Here is a 20,231-nt window from a genome sequence, read left to right on the forward strand (position 1 = left end):
GTACAGTATAGTGATTCAGCACTTCGAAGTAATACCTGGTGCTCATTTACCAGTACACTACTTAATCCCCATTACCTATTTAACCTATCACCCCACTGATCTCTCCCTGGTAACCATCAGTTTGTTCTCTATAGTTCAGAGTCTGTTTCTTGGGTGGTCTTTCTCTTTTCTTCCCCCTCATTTATTCATTTATTTTGTTTCTTAAATTCCACATATGAGTGTAATCCTATGGTATTTGTCTTTCACTGACTAACTTATTTCACTTAGCATAATACTCTGTAGCTCTATCCATGCTGTTGCAAATGGCTAGATCTCACTATTCTTATGGCTGAGTAATACTCCATTGTATACATATATACACCACATCTTCTTTATCCATTCTTCAGTCAATGGACACTTGGGCTGTCTCCATAATTTAGCTATTGTAGGTAATGCTGCTATAAACGCTGGGATGCATGTATCTCTTCTAATTGGTATTTTTCTATTCTTTGGGTAAATACCTAGTAGTGCAATTACTGGATTATAGAGTAGGTCTATTTTTAACCTTTTGAGGAAGGTCCATATTGTTTTCCAGAGTTGTTGCACCAGTTTGCATTTCTAACAGCACAAGAGGGTTCCCCTTTCTCCACATACTTGCCAACAATAGTTGTTCCTTATATTGTTGATTTTAGCCATTCTGACAGGGTGAGGTAGTATCTCATTGTAGCTTGATTTGCATTTCCCTGATGATCAGTGATGTTGAGCCTCTTTATTGATGTTTTCTGAATTGGGTGTGACAGTTATCATACATCTTTTTACTTCTTTAATTATGGTCTCTTTAGTTCTATGCTGGGAAATAAACTGAGGGATTTAGAAGGGAGGAGGGTGGGGGGATGGGTGAGCCTGGTGATGGGTATTAAGGAGGGCAGGGATTGTATGGAGCACTGGATGTTATATGCAAACAATAAATCGTGGAACACTACATCAAAAACTAATGATGTACTGTAACGGTGACTAACATAACACAATTAAAAAGGGGGGGCAGAGGGGAGGGAGAGGGATAAATAGTCTGAGCTAAGCATGGAGCCAGACTTGGCGCTCTACCCCTGGACCCTGAGATCGTGACTTGAGCCAAAACTAAGAGTTGGATACTTAACCAACTGAGCCAATCAGGCATCCCTTTTCCAAGAGTTTTATAGTTCTAGCTGTAAGAACGTGATACATTTGGAGTTATTTTTTTATATAAGCATCCTACAAAATTCTTTTGCATGTAGATATCCAGTTTTTCCAACACCTTTGTTGAAAAGACTGTCCTTTCCCCATTGCATAGAATTAACATCTTTGTTAAAAATCATTTGAACTTGTGTGTAAAGGGTTATTTCTGGGCCCTCTATCCTATTCCATTGATCCATATATCTGTCTTTATGCTAGTAGTGCACTGTATCAATTAGTACAGCTTCATAGTAAGTTTTGAAATCAGGACGTGTGAGACCTTCCACTTTGTAATTCTTTTCCAAGACTGTTTCAACTATTTGGGGTCTCTTAATATTCCATATGAATTTTAGGACAGATTTTATTTCCACAAAAAATGTTATTGGGATTTTGATATGGATTGCATTGAATCTGTATCTTGTTTTGTGTACTATTAGTATCTGAAGAAATATTCTAATGTAGGGATGCCTGGGTGGCTCAGTGCATTAAGCTGCTACCTTCAGCTCAGGTCATGATCTCAGGGTCCTGGGATCAAGCCCCGCATTGGGCTCTCTGCTCAGCTTTCCCCTCTCTCTCTGCCTGCCTCTCTGCCTACTTGTGATCTCTCTCTCTCTCTGTCAAATAAATAACTGAAATCTTTTAAAAGAAATATTCTAATGTATAAACAAGGGATGTTTTCCCATTTATTATTGTTTTCTTTCATTTCTCTCGGCAATATTTGTAGTTATCAGTGTATAAGTCTTTCACTTCCTTAGTTAAGTTTATTCTTAAGTATTTTATTCTTTTTGATACTATTGTAAATGGAAATCTTTTTTCTTAATTTTCTTCTTGGATTGTTTATTGCTAGGTATAGAAACACAACTGATTTTTGTGTGTTAACTTTCTATATTACAGCTTTGCTGAACTTACTAGTTATCAGTTTTTGTTTTTGTTTTTAAATGTGGCATCTTTGGGAGTTTTCTACACATAAGATCATGTCGTCTGTAAACTGAGATTTATGTTTTCCTTCCTATTTTGGACAATTTTTATTTCTTCTTCTTCACTAATTGCTCTGGCTAGGACACCCACTACTATGCTGAGAAGTAGCAAAAGTGGGCATCCTTGTGTTGTTTCTGATCTGAGGGGAAAAGCTTTTGGTCTTTCATCACTGAGTTTGACGTTAGTTTTAGTTTTTTCAGAATGCCAGAGAAAATCCTTTCTCAGATTAGCTAAATGGTTAAAAAAATTTTTTTTAAATAATGAATGGATATTAAATTTTTTCAAATGCTTTTTCTTTATCTGTTCTTATGATCCCATAGATTCTTCCCTCCCAGTTTATTAATATGGCAAATACTATTGATGTTTAAATGTTGGATCAAACTTGCATGCATTATCTGCAGTTGGTCATGATGCTCTCACTATCCCTTCTACACATTGTAATACCATATGATATATTTGTGTTGTATGTACGCATAACATACACATAATACATAAAATGCATACACTATATGATTGTTATGGACTGGATGTTTTGTACACCCCAAATTCATGTTGGCTCCCTAATTCCAATGTGATGGTACTGGACGGTAGAACTTTTGAACAGTAATTAGGTTGTGAAGGTGGAGATCTCATAAATGGGATTAGTGAGAACCCTTCTGAGAAGAGGCCAGAGAGTTAGCTAAATGTCTTTCCACCATGTGATACATTGGGAATATATTCAGGATACATTGAGAATTTAGCAATCTGCAACCTGGAAAAGGGTCCTCACCAGAACCCAACCATGTTGGCATTCTAATCCTGGGCTTCAGTCCTAGAACTCTGAGAAGTAAATTTGTTTATAAACCATCCAGCCAAAAGTACTTTGTTATAGCTGCCTGAGATAATGGTACATGTAATATGTTTGCAAATACATAACATTCATTTATTAAAATTATATTAGCTTGTTTTCATTTTTTGGCTATTATAAATAAAGATGCTATCAACATTTGTTTACTAGTTTTTATATAAACATATACTTTCTTTTCTCTTTTATTATTTTTTTTAAAGATTTTATTTATTTCCCAGAGATGGAGAGAGGAAGTATAAGAAGGGGGAGCAGGAGGCAGAGGAAAAAGCACCCTCCCCACTGAGCAGGGAGCCTGACACAGGACTCAATCCCAGGACCCTAGGATTATGAACTGAGCCAAAGGCAGACGCTTAATTGACTGAACCACCCAGGAGCCCCAATTTATTTTCTCTTCAGTAGATACCTAGAAGTGGAATGGCTGGATAGTATAGTAGATATATATTTAACACTGAATAAAATGCCAAATGGTTTTTCATTTTCCATTCCTACCAGCAGTGTATGAAAATTCTGATTCCTCCACATACTTGTCCACATTTGGTATGATCAGTCTTACTAATTTTAGTCATTCTAATAGGTGTTCAGTAGGATCTCGGTTTCAATTTGCATTTCCCTAATAACTAATGCTGATCATGTGCTCATTTGCTATCTATATATGTACTTTGATGAAGTATTTGTTCAAATGTTTTGCTCATGGGGTGTCTGGGTGGCTCAGTTATTAAGTGTCTGCCTTCAGCTCAGGCCATGATCTCAGGGTCCTGGGATTGAGACTAGAGTTGGGGCGGGGGGCAGGGGGTGACTCTCCTCAGCAGGGAGTGTGCTTCTCCCTCTGTGCTCATTCTCTCCCTCACTCTTTCTCTAGTAAATAAAAACAAATCTTTAAAAAATGTTTTGCTTGTTTTAAAAATTAGGTTGTTTTAGTATTGTTTTGAGAATTATTTATATATTTTGGATACAAGTACTTTATCAGATATATGCTTTATAAATAATTTTTCCCACTGTATGGCTTCTTTTTTCATTCTTTTAGCAATGTCTTTCAAAGACCAGAAGCAGCTTTCATTTTGAGGGAGTCTGATTTACCAATTTTATCTTTAATGGACTGTGTTTTTTTGTGTCATATCTAGAAGTATCATTGCCTAGCCCATTCAGATTTATATATTACATACTTGTCTGTATATATATTATGAGTAAAGGTTTTAAAAATTCAATTCTTAGTTTTCTAATGAGATAACTAATTTTGTGACAATTTATTTTACCATATTTTCTAGAGTATATTGCAAAGGAGAATGGACATTAGCCTTACTATCTATATTATAGCTAGGTTAGCTATTATTACTACCAGTTCTTAAGGTCATGAGCAGACTTTCCTCACTCCACTCCAATGTTCTCATTATTAGTAATGAATTATAGGAGCCAACAGCAAATATTATGCTGTAAGATATGTTAGATGGTGAAGACTAACAAAATCAATATATCAATATTAGAAGTGAGTTAGTTATTTCAAAGCAGTATATTTTCCACCTTTAACATTTCAGTTAAGTTCTCTATGGTGCCATTTTTAAATAAACTCAGAATTCTAAAGAATTTTACCTGGGGCACGTGGGTGGCTCAGTGGGTTAAAGCCTCCGCCTTCGGCTCAGGTCATGGTCCCAGGGCCATGGGATCGAGTCCCACATCGGGCTCTCTGCTCAGCAGGGAGCCTGCTTCCCGCCCCCCTCTCTGCCTGCCTCTCTGCCTACTTGTGATCTCTGCCTGTCAAATAAATAAATAAAATCTTAAAAAAAAAAAAAAAAGAATATTACCTGTATGGGTGTCTTTACAGTAGGTATATTCATTTTTTCTGTTTTTATCTCAGGTAGAACCATCAAGGTTTTTGACATTGCCATTCTGCTTTGGTTTGCACCAAGATATCCTTTTGTTTGCCCTCCTTTTCCTGTGTTAGTAAAGCTAATAGATTTCTTTGGCTGTGGGCCAACGCTCCTTTATCAGGAAAAGAGAACATAATACAAAGGATCCATGACTGAAGGAAAAGTTACCAACAAGAAAAAAACAGACTTTCATTTAGAAACATGGAAACAATCTGAACATATAAACAAGAAATAATAATAGCTACTTGAGAGTTCATCATGTATAAGCAGAGTTCTAGAATGTTTACCTGCATTATGTCACTTTTTTCTCACAACCCTTAAGAGGCTGCTATAAATATCATTTTATATAAAATCACAGAGGCATAAGAGGGAAATATTCCTCCTAGAGTTGAAATTTGAAGTCAGGCAGTCTAATCCAAAGTCTAAACGGATTTCTCTGGGTCTTAGTTTCCTTATTTGTAAGATGGGGATATTAAATAATGCCTTATTCATGGATTATTATGAGGATTAAATGGAATAATTTGTACATTATGGTTAGGAAGTCCCTGGCACATAGTAAACATAAGTCAGTGTATAGTATAGCTACATAGGCAGAATGAAGCATGAGTAATAAAACCTGGAAAGAATATTGTGCTCCTGTCTAAACAATTGCATAATAATTTTTAAAAAGAAGAGAAGATAAAATAAAAATGTTTGCATACTGGAAGAAAAAATGATTTTACTTTTGTATACTCTACAAATTCCTTAACACAAAAACCTACCTTATCATTCCTTATCAGAGTTCTAGTACTCTGATTGTATTATGAATTTCTATTTAAAAAAGGATGATCTTCCCTCAGATTATAAAAAGTAAATCTATTTCCAAAGCAAATATTTTATTTTTTTTATTAATTTTTGATTTTTATTTTAAGTAGGCTCTACACCTAACATGGGGCTTAACCATGACTCTGTGATTAAGAATCATGTGCTCTACTGACTGAGCCAGCTAGGCGCCCCAGACCCCCAAAGAAAACATTTTAAATGATACTTTTACTCTTCAAATCATAAAAGATCAGACAAGAATGAAATATTTTTAAATGACAACCATCTATCCACTTTTCATATTTTATTTTTCTTCATAGCATTTATTACAACTGGATGCTTTTTCCTGTTGATCACTCCTTTACTAGAATATAAAAATCTTCAGGACAAGAAATTTGTCTTGTTGGGTGCCTGGGTGGCTCAGTGGGTTAAGCCTCAGCCTTCAGCTCAGGTCATGATCCCAGGGTCCTGGGATTGAGCCCTGCATCGGTCTCTGCTCAGCAGGGAGTCTGCTTCCTCCTCTCTCTCTCTCTCTCTCTCTCTCTCTCTTTCTCTGCCTTCCTCTCTGCCTACTTGTGGTCTCTATCTGTCAAATAAATAAACAAAATCTAAAAAAAAAGAAATTTGTCTTGTTAATTGCTATATTCCTAGAACCCACAACAGTACCCAGTATAGTGTGGTCACTAAAAAAGCATTTTTTAAATAAATGAATTCCATTCATGTGGCATTCCAAATTTATATTCCTTGAAAGTATTTTACCTTCTCCTCCTTCCTACAATGTCTAAATGACTTTATCTTCAACATCTCTAAGAAAATAAGATCAATCAAGTAAAAACTCCTTAAATTACTTCTCCGTTGTCATTACATTTTTCTATAAACTCATCTAAAATCTACATCAAAATCCTACAAACTCATCTAAATTTATCTTTCTTTCTTCTTTCAGTAAAAGAGTTGCCATTGCTAACTAAGGCTAATCTTTCTACTTCTGCTCTGAAACTTGTCCAGTACTACTTTCTTAGGGACTTTTGTCCATCAGTAATTTTCTATCTGCTATATATTATTTCCTTGAGCATATAATTATGCTCCAGTCATCCCCTCAACTTAGAAATCCTTCCTTTAGTTATGTCTTCCTCTGTGTGTTACTTTATCTACCCTTCCTTTCATGTTCTAACTCTTTAGTCAATACTACTACTTCCTTATCCCTCTTATTTACTCCGTAATTCACAACAGTCTAGTACTCCCTCTCCTCTGCTGCAGAGACACTACTTTCCTTAAAATCACCTGGTCCTTCACCTTGTCAAATCTGAGGGACTCTTTTCAGTATTTATCTTTGGAGCATCTGACAGTTGACCCTTCCCTCTTCTGTGACACCACTATCTCTTATTCTTCAACCTCTTTGGGACATCTAGCCACCTGATCCTTCCATTTTCTACTAATTAGTACCTTTTAGTTTTCTCTTCTTCCTCTCTTTAATCTAGAATCCACAATTCATCAATTGAATCACTCTCTTACCATTACCTTCAATTTGTATTTTCTGTCTCCTTGACCTTTTGCCCTCCTATCCTTACAAAAGCTAGTCTTCCCATTCTATTTTTCCTTTATTAGTTTCCTCTTTTGAAGATTACACTTAGGCTCAAACCTCAGTTACTGGTTTGTTCTCTCTCTCTCTCTCTCTCCACACACACAGAACACACTAACCCTGAGTAAATGTAACAGAACTCATGGTTTCAATGACCACTTATATTCCACTTTTTTATGGCAGTCTACCATAATCACCACCACCTCCTTTCTCCCATTCCCTATTAGATTTTATATCCTTAATTACCGATATCCTCTCTCTGTCTTGAATACTACTGGCATAATTCCTGAGTATTTCAATATCCATGAATGTAATCTTTCTAATACTATGGCTTCTTGGCAACTTGAACCTTTCTCACAGACATAAGAGAAAGAGAAAGAGAGAGAGAGAGAGAACGCATGCAAGCTCCTGTGGAGAGGGAGAATTTATATATATATATATATATATATATTTATTTATTTATTTGACAGAAAGAGAGATCACAAACAAGCAGAGAGGCAGGCAGAGAGAGAGAGAGGGGGAAGCAGGCTCCCTGCTGAGCAGAGAGCCCAAAGCGGGACTTGATCCCAGGACCCTGGGATCATGAACTGAACCAAAGGCAGCGGCTTAACCCACTGGGCCACCCAGGTGCCCGGAGAGGGAGAATCTTAAGCAGGCTCCATGATCAGCACAGAGCTAAGGCGGGGCTCAATCTTAAAACCCTGAGATCATAACCCCAGCCAAAATCAAGAGTTGGATGCTTAACTGATTGAGCCACCGAGGTGCCCCTATACCCTCTTAATACCCAATTTCAGACAACTATATTCAATTCCCTTCAACTCCATTATCACCTTCAAACCCTTGACTCTATAATGTTTACTGCTTCACCCACTCCTCTCATGCAATCTCTTTTCTCCTGCACATAAGGTTAATAAATGTAATAGTTAATTAGGCATATGTTGGAGATATTCCAAATTCAGTTCTCGACTACCACAACAAAGCAAATATCACAATAAGGTGAGTTAAATAAATGTTTTGGTTTCCCAGTGCATATAAAATTGTGTTTACACTATACTGTATTCTATTAAATGTGTAATAGCATTATATCTAAAACCACAATGTACATACCTTAATTAAAAAGTACTTTATTGCTAAAAAATGCTAATCATCATCTGAGCTTTCAGTGAGCCACAATCATTGAGCACAATTCACTATAACAAATATAGTAATAAAAACGTTTGAAATATTGCAAGAATTACCAAAATGTAACATAGCCATGAAGTGAGCAAATGCTGCTAGAAAAATGGTGCCAATAGACTAACTGGACACAGGGTTGCCACAACCTTCAATTTGTATAAAACACAGTATAAATAAAGTGCCACTATGAGAAGTGCAATAAAATGAGGTATGCCTGTATTATAAACCTTACTTACACTCTCAGCCTCCTCTTCCTTTTTTAAATTCACTGTACTTGCTGGCAAAACCAAAACTTTGATCAATTCCAGTTATCTTCTTACTTTGAGCCTACACCTGTATATTAACCACATTTCTATCTTCTGTAATCTTGGTGCTTTACCATTTGCCACACAAGTTTAGGCCCAATAGGTCTTATTCTGGACAAATTGATATGCTCAAGTCATTGTGCCTTGGTTTCCTGCCTCCCTTGTTACCCCTTACCCTCCCAGGGGCACAATTTCCCAATGCAAACCAGTCTATCTCCACTGCCTCCCTTGTCAGGCCCTCACACTCTGGCCCACTATATACCTTCCCTCATCACCCTATAATCAGGTACCAGACAATTAAGGATGGCCCCTAAGTTCCAGAACCCACTGAAATTACTCAAACTAGTCAATCTTAAGCCTGCTTGCCATGCCTGACCTGTACTTTCCCACCAAAACCACAAAAAAGGCCCACAGTTCCTCCCTCTCCTTCTGCCTGATGGTTGACCCCAGTGCTTCCCCATGAAGCCTGCTGTGGCATTGCCTGCCCTCTCCTCTTGGAAACTATGAGTAATAGATGATTTTTTTCAATGGCAGTCATCTCCTGTTCTGTTGACCCTACCATTCTTCAAATTTTCTATGAATATGCTATATTTTTTTTAAAAAAGATTTTATTTATTTGACAGACAGAGATCACAAGTAGGCAGAGAGGCAGGCAGAGAGGGGGGCGGGAAGCAGGCTCTCTGCTGAGCAGAAAGCCCAAAGCGGGGCTCGATCCCAGGACCCTGGGATCATGACCTGAGCCAAAGGCAGAAGCTTTAACCCACTGAGCCACCCAGGCGCCCCAAGAATATGCTATATTTTAATTCAACCTATACAGATGAATGAAGCTGGAGAAAAAACATCCAACCATGATGCTCATTTTAAATTATGGATCACTAACTTAAAGTCTTTAATGTGCCAGCAATCATACTGTATTTTCTTGGCTCACTTTTTACTATACCTTCTAAGGTCACTATTTCATACTTCTTTCTTCTTGAATATCAACATCTACTCCCATCTTTACTTTCAGCTGATTAAGTGAGTGAACTGAGCTAATCAAGTGACTTTTAAATATTTCAAATTATTTCAAATATTTCAAATATTCCTACTGTCACAACTATACACCTGATATATCTATACCTACATCCTCTATTTCTCTTTCATTATTCTGGATAAATTACTTATGATTCCAGCTTAGGTCAATTCTTCTATTCATGTACTAAATTCAATTCCTTTTTACCTATTCAAGGACATTGCTCTAGTAATTCTTTCATGCTTTTCTTGCTCTACTGCATTATTCCTTTTAGCAGGTAAACATGCTATTATTTCTTCTATCATAAAGAATTTCTCTTGATTTAGTCTACCTCTCCAGCTACCATCCATTCATCTTTCCTTTAACTATAGCAACTCCTTCGAAAGAACTGTATTTATCATTTTTAATTTCCCTTTGCATATACTCCCTTGAGCCTGATCCAGTCAAGTTTTAGCCCTTATCATTCCACCAAAAGAATTCTTACCAAGGACCAGTCATTGCTGCAATATTAATCACCAAGGTTCTCATTTTATTTATCAGCAGAATTCACCCAGGTGCTCCTTTTTTCTTTGGCTTGTTTTTTAAACTTTAATTGTAGGACACTTTCCTTACCTGGTTTTCCTCTTACTTTTTCTGCAGTGTTCATCCTTGGGACTTCTTCCTGTATCTGTCTACACTCAGAACCTAGGTGAACTCATCCAATGAGTTCATGATTTAAATACCATCTATATGATTTAAATACCATCTATATGACTCTAACTATATCCTTCCTCTGAACCCTAGACCCACATACCCACCTGACTACTTGACATTTCTGACTCAAATTAGCATGTCCAAAACTGAGCTCCTGATAATTTCCCCCTTACCTCGTTCAGCAAACTTACAAGACCTCTTGCAGTCTTCCCCCATTGTTGTTAAAGGTAATGCAATTCTTTCAGTTGCTTGGGTGAGAATACTTCAAAATATATCCTGAATGCAACCATTTTGTTATCAACCTTGTTGCTACCATGCTGGTACAAATAACTATTCTATCTCTCTTGGATTGTTGCAGCAGGTTTCTATCGCTTCTTGCTTAACCCCAACCCCCTAAAATCTGCTCCACATGGCAGCCAAGAGTGATCTTGTAAAACGTAAGTTAGATCATATCACTCTACTCTGCTTAAAATCCTCCATTTGTTTATTATCTCATTCATAGGAAAAGCCTAAGTCTTTACTACAACCTAAAAAGTTCTACACACATTGTTAGATCTTTGACTTCATGTTCAATACTCTTTCCCTTGTATATTTTGCTCTCGTCACACTGGCAATCCTTGATATTGCCAGGTGTATTTCTCTATCATAGTTTGCCTTTGCTCTTCCCTTTGCCTGAAATGCTCTTCTTCCCAATAAATGTACATGTTTGGCATCCTTTCTTCAGGTCTTTACATAAAACCACTTTCTTAGTGTGGCCTTCTCTGGCTCCCTTATCTAAAATGTCAAATACTCCTCTCAATATTTCATAAGCCCTCGTTTTATTTTTCTCATTAGGACTTACAAATAACCAAATGCATCTTTTACTTAAATATCTTATGCATTAGTTGTCTCTCTCTAACTAGAACTTAAGTTCCTTGAGGATAAGGATTTGGGGCTGTTCTGGGCTGTACCCCCAATGCCTACAGTAGTACTAAACACACAGTAGCTGCTTAATGAATATTTGTTGAATAAATAATCCCTAAATCATTATATCTAACTCAAAACATACAATCTTCATACTCAGATTTTTACCAGCCTACTGGGTGGCTCCAGCTAAATATCTATAGGACATCCCAAATTGAATAGATGCATAATGAATACCACATTTACTCATAAACCAGTTCTTCCTTTTTTACTCTCTATAGGACCCAAATAGAAATGAATTAGTGAATGATGTTACATTTATCAATTAGGTAGTTACTGGGATCTCATAAGACAGCATTATCAGTGAACTCCCCTACATCTTCGTACTGTTAAGTTTTATGGGAAGGAACTGTTTATCATGTCCACAGTTACAGCTCCAGCTTTTAGCACTCTGTCAGAGCAGAAAATCAGAAAATATAGACCACTTTTTGAAAGAAATTGAAAGAAGTGCCTGTAGTCAATTATATGAGAAATTTATGGTACATCTCTAACTATAGTAGAAAACATGTTTTCAAAAGAGGTAAATTAGAGAAGGGAACCACTTTGAGGTTTCAGGAGGTAACCACTTTGAAAATCACTATACCTGAAAACAGTCATCATACAAGTGGTCATGCAGAGCTGTATGTACAGTCTTCAGGTTCCCAAAGCAAGGACCTAATTTGTTTTGACTCCTGTCTCTTCATTTCTAGGGCAGTAACTCAAAAATACAAGGCATACCTATAGAAAGAACTCCTGATAATCACTTCCATGAAAACAGGGGCAAATGACATTAAAAACATGCTGTACATACAGAAATCGCACCATGAAATAAATAATCACCAAATGAAAATTAGGTGTGGTTTGTAAAAGTTTCTGCCTTAGTCCCTTCTTATTTTAGTGGGATGACAGTAATTCCAATGTAAACCAAACAAATTTCTTCCATTCATTCGAGTTATTTATAAAACACTGTACATAAGGCCCTGTGCTACACACTGGCAGGGATACAATATGAATCAGATATGAGCCCTAAGGAGCTCATAGTCTCATAAGAGATTAAACATGTACATGATTATAATGGAAGCACAAAATTTTATTTGCCTCAAAAGAAGCAAAAGAGTAAAGTGATCTGAATTATGCTTCAGAAAAATTTAGCTGTATGCAGAAACATACTAGAAGTAAGACCATAGGTTAGATGCTATCAGAATAGTTCAGATGAGAAGTAATCAAGGCTTAACATGGGTGGCAGATGTAGAAATAAAACAAATACAACAACACCTGTGTTCAGAGGTTTGTTTATTTTTTGCATTTTGATGCTTTGACATCAAAGAACTTGCTGACCCTGGAAGGACTGTCCTCCAAAGGCTAATCAATTCCAATACATAGTAAGGGACTCATGGGCCAGCACCCTTTCGTTTGCAAACCAACCAATCCAGAGCCTAAACCCTTAACAAACTCCTTTTATCCGGCTCTCTCAGAGATCTCACTTTCTGAGCCACTATCCCCCTGCCCTAATCACCCTTGCACAGGAACCAGACAGCTAGAGATAGTTCCTGGACCAGAGCCTTTTGAAATTATACAAATGAGTCAATTCTACTGCTTATTCGGCTTTGTCTGTTCCTCCCATAGAAACCACAATAAAGGTTCTTGCCCATGTTTCTCTCCTTATTCCACCTCCTGACTGACCCTTGTGCTTTCCCAGGTGACCTAGTGCAGCTTGCCATGCCTCCTGTTTCTATGGATCCGAGTGTTTAAAAAAGCTTCTTCCCTCAAAAGAGTTATTTCCATGTCTATAAAACAAATCTCAAATACCCTTAAAAAACACAGCAGATATAGAACTAATAGGACTTGGTAATAGATAATAACAATACCACTTAAATCTTATATTTCAAAGAACTTCCACCTATATTTTCTAATTCAATTCTTATAATAACTTGTAAGATACTTAATAGTCATATTTAACAAGTAGGAAAGCTTAAACTCAAAGGTCAATTTAAATGCTCAAACTCGTTCAATAACTCTCAGGCTATTAATCTATTTGTACATTAATGTTGATAATAATATGTAACTCAGAGTTAAGGTGATGATTAAATTAGTCTTTACTTTTAACTAACGTTAGAAGTAAGATGTTAAATTGTAGATATGTTCATATATCAGCGATATCTTGGTGGAGCTGTCTGGTGGCAGTTGACAATGCAAGAGTAAAGTGAATTTCAAGGAAGAGAAGTGAGAGCTGGAGATTCAGATTTGAGAATTTTTGCACAGAGATGAAAATAAATGAACATAGTCCCAAAATAAAAACCTAAAGTCACAAAAAGAAGGTAATAGAGCTAAAGGAAGAAACGAGATAGTAAAAGAAATCAGAAAAGAGGCATTTAAACCAGTAATAAGTGAACCAGTAAAGTTTGGGTTAAGGAGGGGAAGATCAATATTGTCAAATGCTGCAGAGATAGAAAAGTTAAGAAAGCCCACTGAATGTGGTGACTTTTGAAATCTTTCGGTCACTCGTTACTGACCTTTGAATTTCTATACAGAAATAGAGGCAACAGACTGCAAGGGTTAAAGAGTGAACATGGACGTTTCTGCGCCAACATGTACAGACCACAAAAGTCACTAATCTTATTTTTATCACAAGAAAAAGGCTTAGCAAACTGAAAAGCAACAGGTCTTTTTAGATCCATCAGATCAATTTATAGACAAACTACTGGCCAGAAATTTGGACAAGCAGGAGAAAACAGAGGATCACAACTTACTGGGACCAGGGAATGGTAGGAAAACGTAAAGGTAATTGACTCATTGCTGGAGACTAAGTGTAAACTAATTTAAAGGTAAAAACTCTCAAGGGTCCAGCCTCACAGAGGCCTACCATGACACCCATCAGGCTCTCAGGAAGAAGATCAGAGAAAAAACACCCTTATAATTCAGGGAGATAGGACATGACCATTGTAAAATATACCCAGAATGTTCAGTTTTTCTTAACAAAGGTCTACCCTCAAGGAAAACTATTTTGGCAGAGCCTAACCAACATGTGGGTAGAAAAATACACAATTCTAAGTCCCTCTAGACTCCTTGTTTCACCTGAGGAAAAAAATCTGAGAAACACTTATGAAGGTCACCGCCCAGGGTCAGAGGCCCATTGAAAGACTAATTACAGGATTACAGAACATTTCTTCTTCTCTCAACATATTACCACCACACCAACAGGTCTCCTGTACAATAGGGGATTGAAATGGGAAGAACTACAAGGTTCAGACTCCATGAAGAAGTCTCTAGGGGAACCTAAAAAGAGAGACAAAAACAAGGATACTAAAGGAAATTGAAGCCTCATAAGCCTACTGCTACAGCAAACACAGACTAATTCCTCGCCAGATAAACATAAAACCTCACACTAAAGGTTTACTTAACCAGTTCATATTACCTGATGCAACATGTTCAGCTTTCAACAAAAAAATTACAAACATATCAAAGGGCAAAAAATAGTCTGAAGAAACAAAGCAAGCATTAGTGCAGACTAAGACGGCAGAAATTTTGAAATTGTCAAGATTAGGATTAAAATAATTATGATTAATACAGTAAGGACTCTAATGGGAAAAAGTGGATAGATAACATGAAAACCCTAAGAAAGAATCAAAAGGAAATGAATGAACATGTAAGTAAGTATAATAGATGAACTGGACAAAGAAGTGGGATAAAAGCATTGAAGAAAGAGTGTTTGTTTTTACCACAATGAAAGAGTATTAAGCTAATGGGAAAGACCTAATACAGGTAAAATTGGAAAAAGTGGAAAATTGATAAGTACATGTTTTATGAGATCCTTTCTGAAAACAGCATTAAGTCTTAAAAGGAGGAAGATGAGAAATAACATATTAGGTCAAATCAATGGTTGTAAACGTTGAAGTCTGTGAAGTTTTGCTTTAACTGGATAACATGGCTATCTCAAAACATGAAGGTTATACCACTTCTTATCTCCCATCTGATTCTTTCCTTAATGGGTAATCTCTTATGAATTTGTCATTATTTAAGAAACTCCCAAGAGAATTCATGAATTCAACTTAATTTTACTTTGAGATTTCTATACCTGCAAATAAAAACAAAAACCCACAGGATGCCCAGTAACCAAGAATACTGAACTACATTATTCATTCACAGGTCAGCAAATATTGAGTGCCTTCTTCATTCAAGACAATAGCACTGAACAAAACAAAAATGTCTGCCCCATGGAGTATCATAGTTTGGGTGAAGACACAGTGATGAACAAGTACATTATATACCAGGTAGGGATAAGTTTTATGGGTAAGTTTAAACAAAGGTTGGGCAACTGGGAATGCTAGGAATTAAAAGTATTATTATTATTTTATGGGGGGTGGTTAGAGGACTTTTTGATAAGATGACATCTGAAGGAAATAAATGAGTCATGACACTATCTGGGGGAACAGTGTTCCAAAGAAGAGCAAGTGCATAGGCCTTAAAATGGGAAAAATAATGTGCCTGATATTGTTGTAGAACAATCAGCCAAAGGGGAAAGGTCCAAGGTGAGACCCTGTAAGACTCTGTAGTGATGTGAAATTTTACTCAGAGAAATGGTTAAAAAACTGAAGGGTTTTGAGAAAAGCACAGTGACTACCACGTGTAGGCTGTAAGACCATTTTTTTCCAGAAAGAAATGATAGAATCTGCTGACGGAGTGGGGCATTAGAGAAGTCAGGGGAAACAGCAAGGTTTTTTTTTACTCAGTAACTGGAAGAGCAGAAATTGTCATTTACTGAAATGGCAAAGACTGCAGAGCAGATAAGAGGGGGAAATTTAGTTTTGCATATGAATTTTGAGATGCCTATTAACTTCTAAGTGCAGATGTTGATTTCTTTTTTAAGTGAAGATGTTGATTTTCTTAATGTCTGGTTTTTGGAAGAGGAGCTGGCTAGAGATATAAACTTGTGAATCATCAGTGTATAGGTGATTTTTAAAGGCATAAGACAATAGTGAAGGAAAGGGGTTTAAAGACTGACCTCAGCAACACTCCAATATTTAGATACGGGAAAGAAAAGATACCAGCAAAGTACTGTGAAAAGAAGGAGCCATAGAACAAGGAGAGAACTAGGGAGGAGGTGTCCCGAAACCAAATGAAGTGATTTAAAACTGGAGAGGTTGAAGGGTTAAGAAGAACAGCCATTGCATTTCGATGGATGCCTTTTGCTGACCTTCACAAAAACTATTTTGGTGGAGTGGTAGGATGGAAAAAAGACACTGAAAACCATATTCAAGAAAGAATGTAGGGCGCCTGGGTGGCTCAGTGGGTTAAGCCGCAGCCTTCGGCTCAGGTCATGATCTCAGGGTCCTGGGATCGAGTCCCGCATCGGACTCTCTGCTCAGCAGGGAGGCTGCTTCCCCCTCTCTCTGCCTGCCTCTCCATCTACTTGTGATTTCTGTCAAATAAATAAATAAAATCTTAAAAAAAAAAAAGAATGTAAATTTCTCTCCCAAGAATTTTCAACAATTTCTGTTAAAGAAAGATTAGCTCGGAGGGAGACTGGAGGAGAGACGTTGAAGCTCTGTCTGATAAGAGAACAAAAGTTCTCTGGAACTGTGGGAGAGTGGATGAATGAGAAAACTTTAGTGCAACTGCTGGGCAGCACTAAGGGACCATGTGAAGTTATAAGCAAACAAGTACACAGAGCTGTGCGCTCTTCTCCAGCCTCTTGTTCAAGTGTTGCAGAAACGGCAGAATGTCGCAAGCAGAAATGGGTTTTAAGGCACGATGGCATGAGGAGGCAGAAAAAACTTCGACTACAGAACATGGTCAAGTTCAATCTTGTGGTTCACTGAACCTGAAAATTCAAAGGGGCAACCAGCATTTCGCGGCTAACAACTCCAGGAGTGTAAAGGAGGCTCTAAACAAAGCAGTTTGTTCCCGGAGAGCAAACACAGCAGTTGAGGGTTCAAACACTCTGTACTAGGTCAAGTTAGGGGACACTGCCGCATGAGTGCTTCGAAGGCTGGCTGAACCCAGACGCAGAAAGAGACAGGATCTAAAAGGGCTCCCTCCGGGACCCAGGAGGATGGACTAAGGTTTTAGCGCCGAACTTACAACCAGAGGTTCTGCTGCTTGCGGCTGTTTACTGGAGAGACGGGCATGGTGGCGACAGGCTGTGGAGTGGTCGGCCACCCCCTTCCCTAGCTGCTTCTGGAGTACCGGTACCCCAGCCCCCGGCGTTAGCGGTTCCGGCTGAGGCTCGGGAATGTTTGCCGGGCGTCATGGAGACAGAGGAGCCCCGGCTCAACAAGCGGCCGCGCGGTTGGCTGGCGGCTGGAGACCGAGGAGGAGGGCGGAGGCGGAGGGGAGGGCAGAGGGTTGGTGGAGCAAGAGGAAGCTCCGGACGACGACTAGAAAAAGGAGGCGGGCGGCCCGGGCCCCAGGCCCCTCCCAGGTTCTGAGTCTCCCCGGCTGCAGGCGGATGGATGGGGCTTCTTCAGGCGGTGGCGGCAGCAGTGAAGGTGGCGGCGGCAGCAGCGGCAGCGGCTGTAAGTGCAGCCTCCATAAGCCATCCCTCCTCTCCTGGTCCTGATTGGGATGAGGGGCTCCTAAAGTGTCCCGGGTCCCCTTTCTCTCGTTCCCCTCCCCCATGGCAGAGTACCGCCCGGAAGACCCTTAACTTCCGGGGAGGGGCTGCAAGAGAACGCGCCCGGCTGGCTTCCCCTCCCGGAGAGCGCCGGCCCCCCAAGGCGCATGCGCAGCCGCCCTGCACGGCGTCCCCCCCGTCCCAGCTCGGTCTTTTGCTTTGGCGGTGGCGGCGGCGCGGATCTTCCCCGGCTTACGCGGCGCGCCGGGAATCCGCTGCGGTGTGAGTTCGTCTCGCCCAGTTCGCTCCCGCCCCTTTCTCCTGTCGGTCCCCGAATCCGGGCGGGGTGGGGCTAAACTGACCATCCCCCTGTGGCTCCGCCTCTTTTCCACTTTAGCTCTGGGTTAGGTCCCAGCCTTTGGGGAGGTTCCTGCTCGCACCGCAGTCAAGGTGGTGAGCGAGGTCCTGGGCGAGCCGACCCCATTCGGAGAGACTGAGGGAGGGAAGAGAGACTGGAAGAGGGCATTAATATGAAGGAACGAGGTCCTTCCTGTCCGTGGGAAGATCCCCGGGGGCACATGCCTCCGCACCCCCCCCCCCCCAAACGGCCTTGTTTTTGCAGCTTTTCGTGGAAAGATCTCTGGCTTGGATCCCATCTCTGTTCCCCGTTTGCTGTGGTACCTTGGGCGAGTCACTGCCTTTCTCCGCGCCCCTGTTATCCCCAAAGCTTCCTCCAACGCTAAAACTCTTAATTTTGCAGAAAAGCTTATGCAGTTAGAAGACTGGCCGTCTACTGAGGCCGTTTAGCCCAGATGACGTGGAGTTGACTGAACCTTCTTCAATCTTGGACGGAAGGAGGCGACCTATTTATTGGGTCGTTTTTATTCCTTTACCATCGGTTACAAATTGCATGTCTCAAGACTCATTAATGTTTTTCTAAAATTGTCATGGGATCCTTGTCCTAATTCCTGGTCATCTTTTTTAAAAACTAGAGACAGGCTGAGAATTAGAGACATGGTGAGCTTGTGGTGGTATCATCATCTCTGGTCTCGTTACTACTGAGGCTCTCTTTCCTTTGATCCAGATGGTGTGGTGGCTCGATTCTCCCAGTGCCTGGCTGAGTTTCGGACGTGGTTAAGAACCAACTGGTTGAGGTTCAGTGCAGACAAGACGGATGTGATGCTGGTAGGCAGGGGCACACTTGGAGATTAAGGGAGGGAAAATCCAAACTCCCTCAAGTAATACAAATATTACATTACTCTTGCTGTATATTCCAGTGTTTGAGAACTGATGATGGGCCAATAATGTTCAGAGTTTGGGTGAGATAAAAATAACATGTCAACAGTCTTAGGACTTTAAAAATAACAGTTTGTTATAATCCGATAAAATGGGGCCACTGGATAAAACTCTTTATGTAAAAATTATGAAAAAAATCCAAACTGTTTTTTGAAGTACCAAAAGGCTATGTAAGTGTTTTGGGGTGGCATTAATAATAAAAACCAACTAACAAAAAGATGATGCTGATTCTTGCATAGATGTGGGGCTTCTGAATGTAATGCATTACTGCTTTGTAACCTGCATTCTGCCTACTAAAGTAAAGGTAAACTCAATTTATCAGAAACGTCCTTTTTAGGTATTTTGGTATTTAGGTATTTTCAACCAAATTAGATATTTATCAGTTTTTACTTGCATATCATGTTTAGGTTGACACTTTCAAATAAAAATTTTAGTAAATAGTTTACCAAATAGTCAAAAGGGACTCATGAACTCTGAAAATGGTTAGATAGAGAGTTTGTTTTTAGGGTTTTAAATGCATTAATCTGTTTCCTTCAAACAGGTCTAGAGTCTAAATTGTTAGAAATATTTTCTTGGAGCATTCTGAGAGGTTCCTGAGTTGCATAACATTTTGTTTATGTAGTATAGGTATATAGTACTTATATTTGAGTCCGGTATTGGTACTGAATAAAAGGTTCTATTTCTTAGGTATATGTAAATTATGAGACTTTTTAATTTATCGGTTAGTTTAAGTACTGGTTGAAGTAAAATTGTGACCTTAAAATGCTTTTGTTAAAAGCAAAATAGTAACTGAAGTGTGTGTGTGTGTGTGTGTGTGTGTGTATTATATCCTCTGTAAAAATGTTTAATAACTTTAATGATTTAGTAAATTGCTTAAAAATAACTTCCCAAAACAACAGCAGTTTTGAGAAGCTTAAATGTGGTGAAAGTTAATGTTAGTTTGCCTGAAAATAAGGAAGCATTTAGGTGGGAAATGGGAGCTCAAGAGGCATT

The 20,231-nt window shown here is 38.8% G+C and overlaps 2 protein-coding genes across 13 annotated transcripts in view; one reads left to right on the top strand and one right to left on the bottom strand.

Moving 5' to 3' along the window:
• The window catches only part of DNAI4 (dynein axonemal intermediate chain 4), an 81,824-nt gene extending 64,159 nt beyond the window's left edge, over nucleotides 1-17,665 (bottom strand). The window contains exons 1-2 of one of the 2 annotated variants that reach the window (XM_059135815.1): nucleotides 17,471-17,665; nucleotides 4,816-4,993 (exon numbers count right to left, since the gene is read on the bottom strand). In XM_059135815.1, coding sequence (XP_058991798.1) covers nucleotides 4,816-4,993; nucleotides 17,471-17,517 — 225 coding nt within the window. In that variant the 5' untranslated portion in view covers nucleotides 17,518-17,665. The remainder of the gene's footprint in view (nucleotides 1-4,815; nucleotides 4,994-17,470) is intronic. The other variant, XM_059135816.1, reaches the window with a different exon arrangement.
• Nucleotides 17,666-17,746: 81 nt separating this feature from the next.
• MIER1 (MIER1 transcriptional regulator) overlaps nucleotides 17,747-20,231 on the top strand; it is a 58,976-nt gene continuing 56,491 nt past the window's right edge. For 4 of the 11 annotated variants that reach the window (XM_059135817.1, XM_059135818.1, XM_059135819.1 and 1 more), the window contains exons 1-2: nucleotides 17,748-17,904; nucleotides 19,027-19,127. In XM_059135817.1, the coding sequence (XP_058991800.1) occupies nucleotides 17,838-17,904; nucleotides 19,027-19,127 (168 nt within the window). In that variant the 5' untranslated portion in view covers nucleotides 17,748-17,837. Of the gene's footprint in view, nucleotides 17,905-18,048; nucleotides 18,225-19,026; nucleotides 19,128-20,231 lie in introns of those variants that run through there. The other 7 variants (XM_059135822.1, XM_059135825.1, XR_009345071.1 and 4 more) reach the window with 6 other exon arrangements.

Source organism: Mustela lutreola, chromosome 10 (assembly GCF_030435805.1).
Source record: "Mustela lutreola isolate mMusLut2 chromosome 10, mMusLut2.pri, whole genome shotgun sequence".
NCBI classification, from domain to species: domain Eukaryota; kingdom Metazoa; phylum Chordata; class Mammalia; order Carnivora; family Mustelidae; genus Mustela; species Mustela lutreola.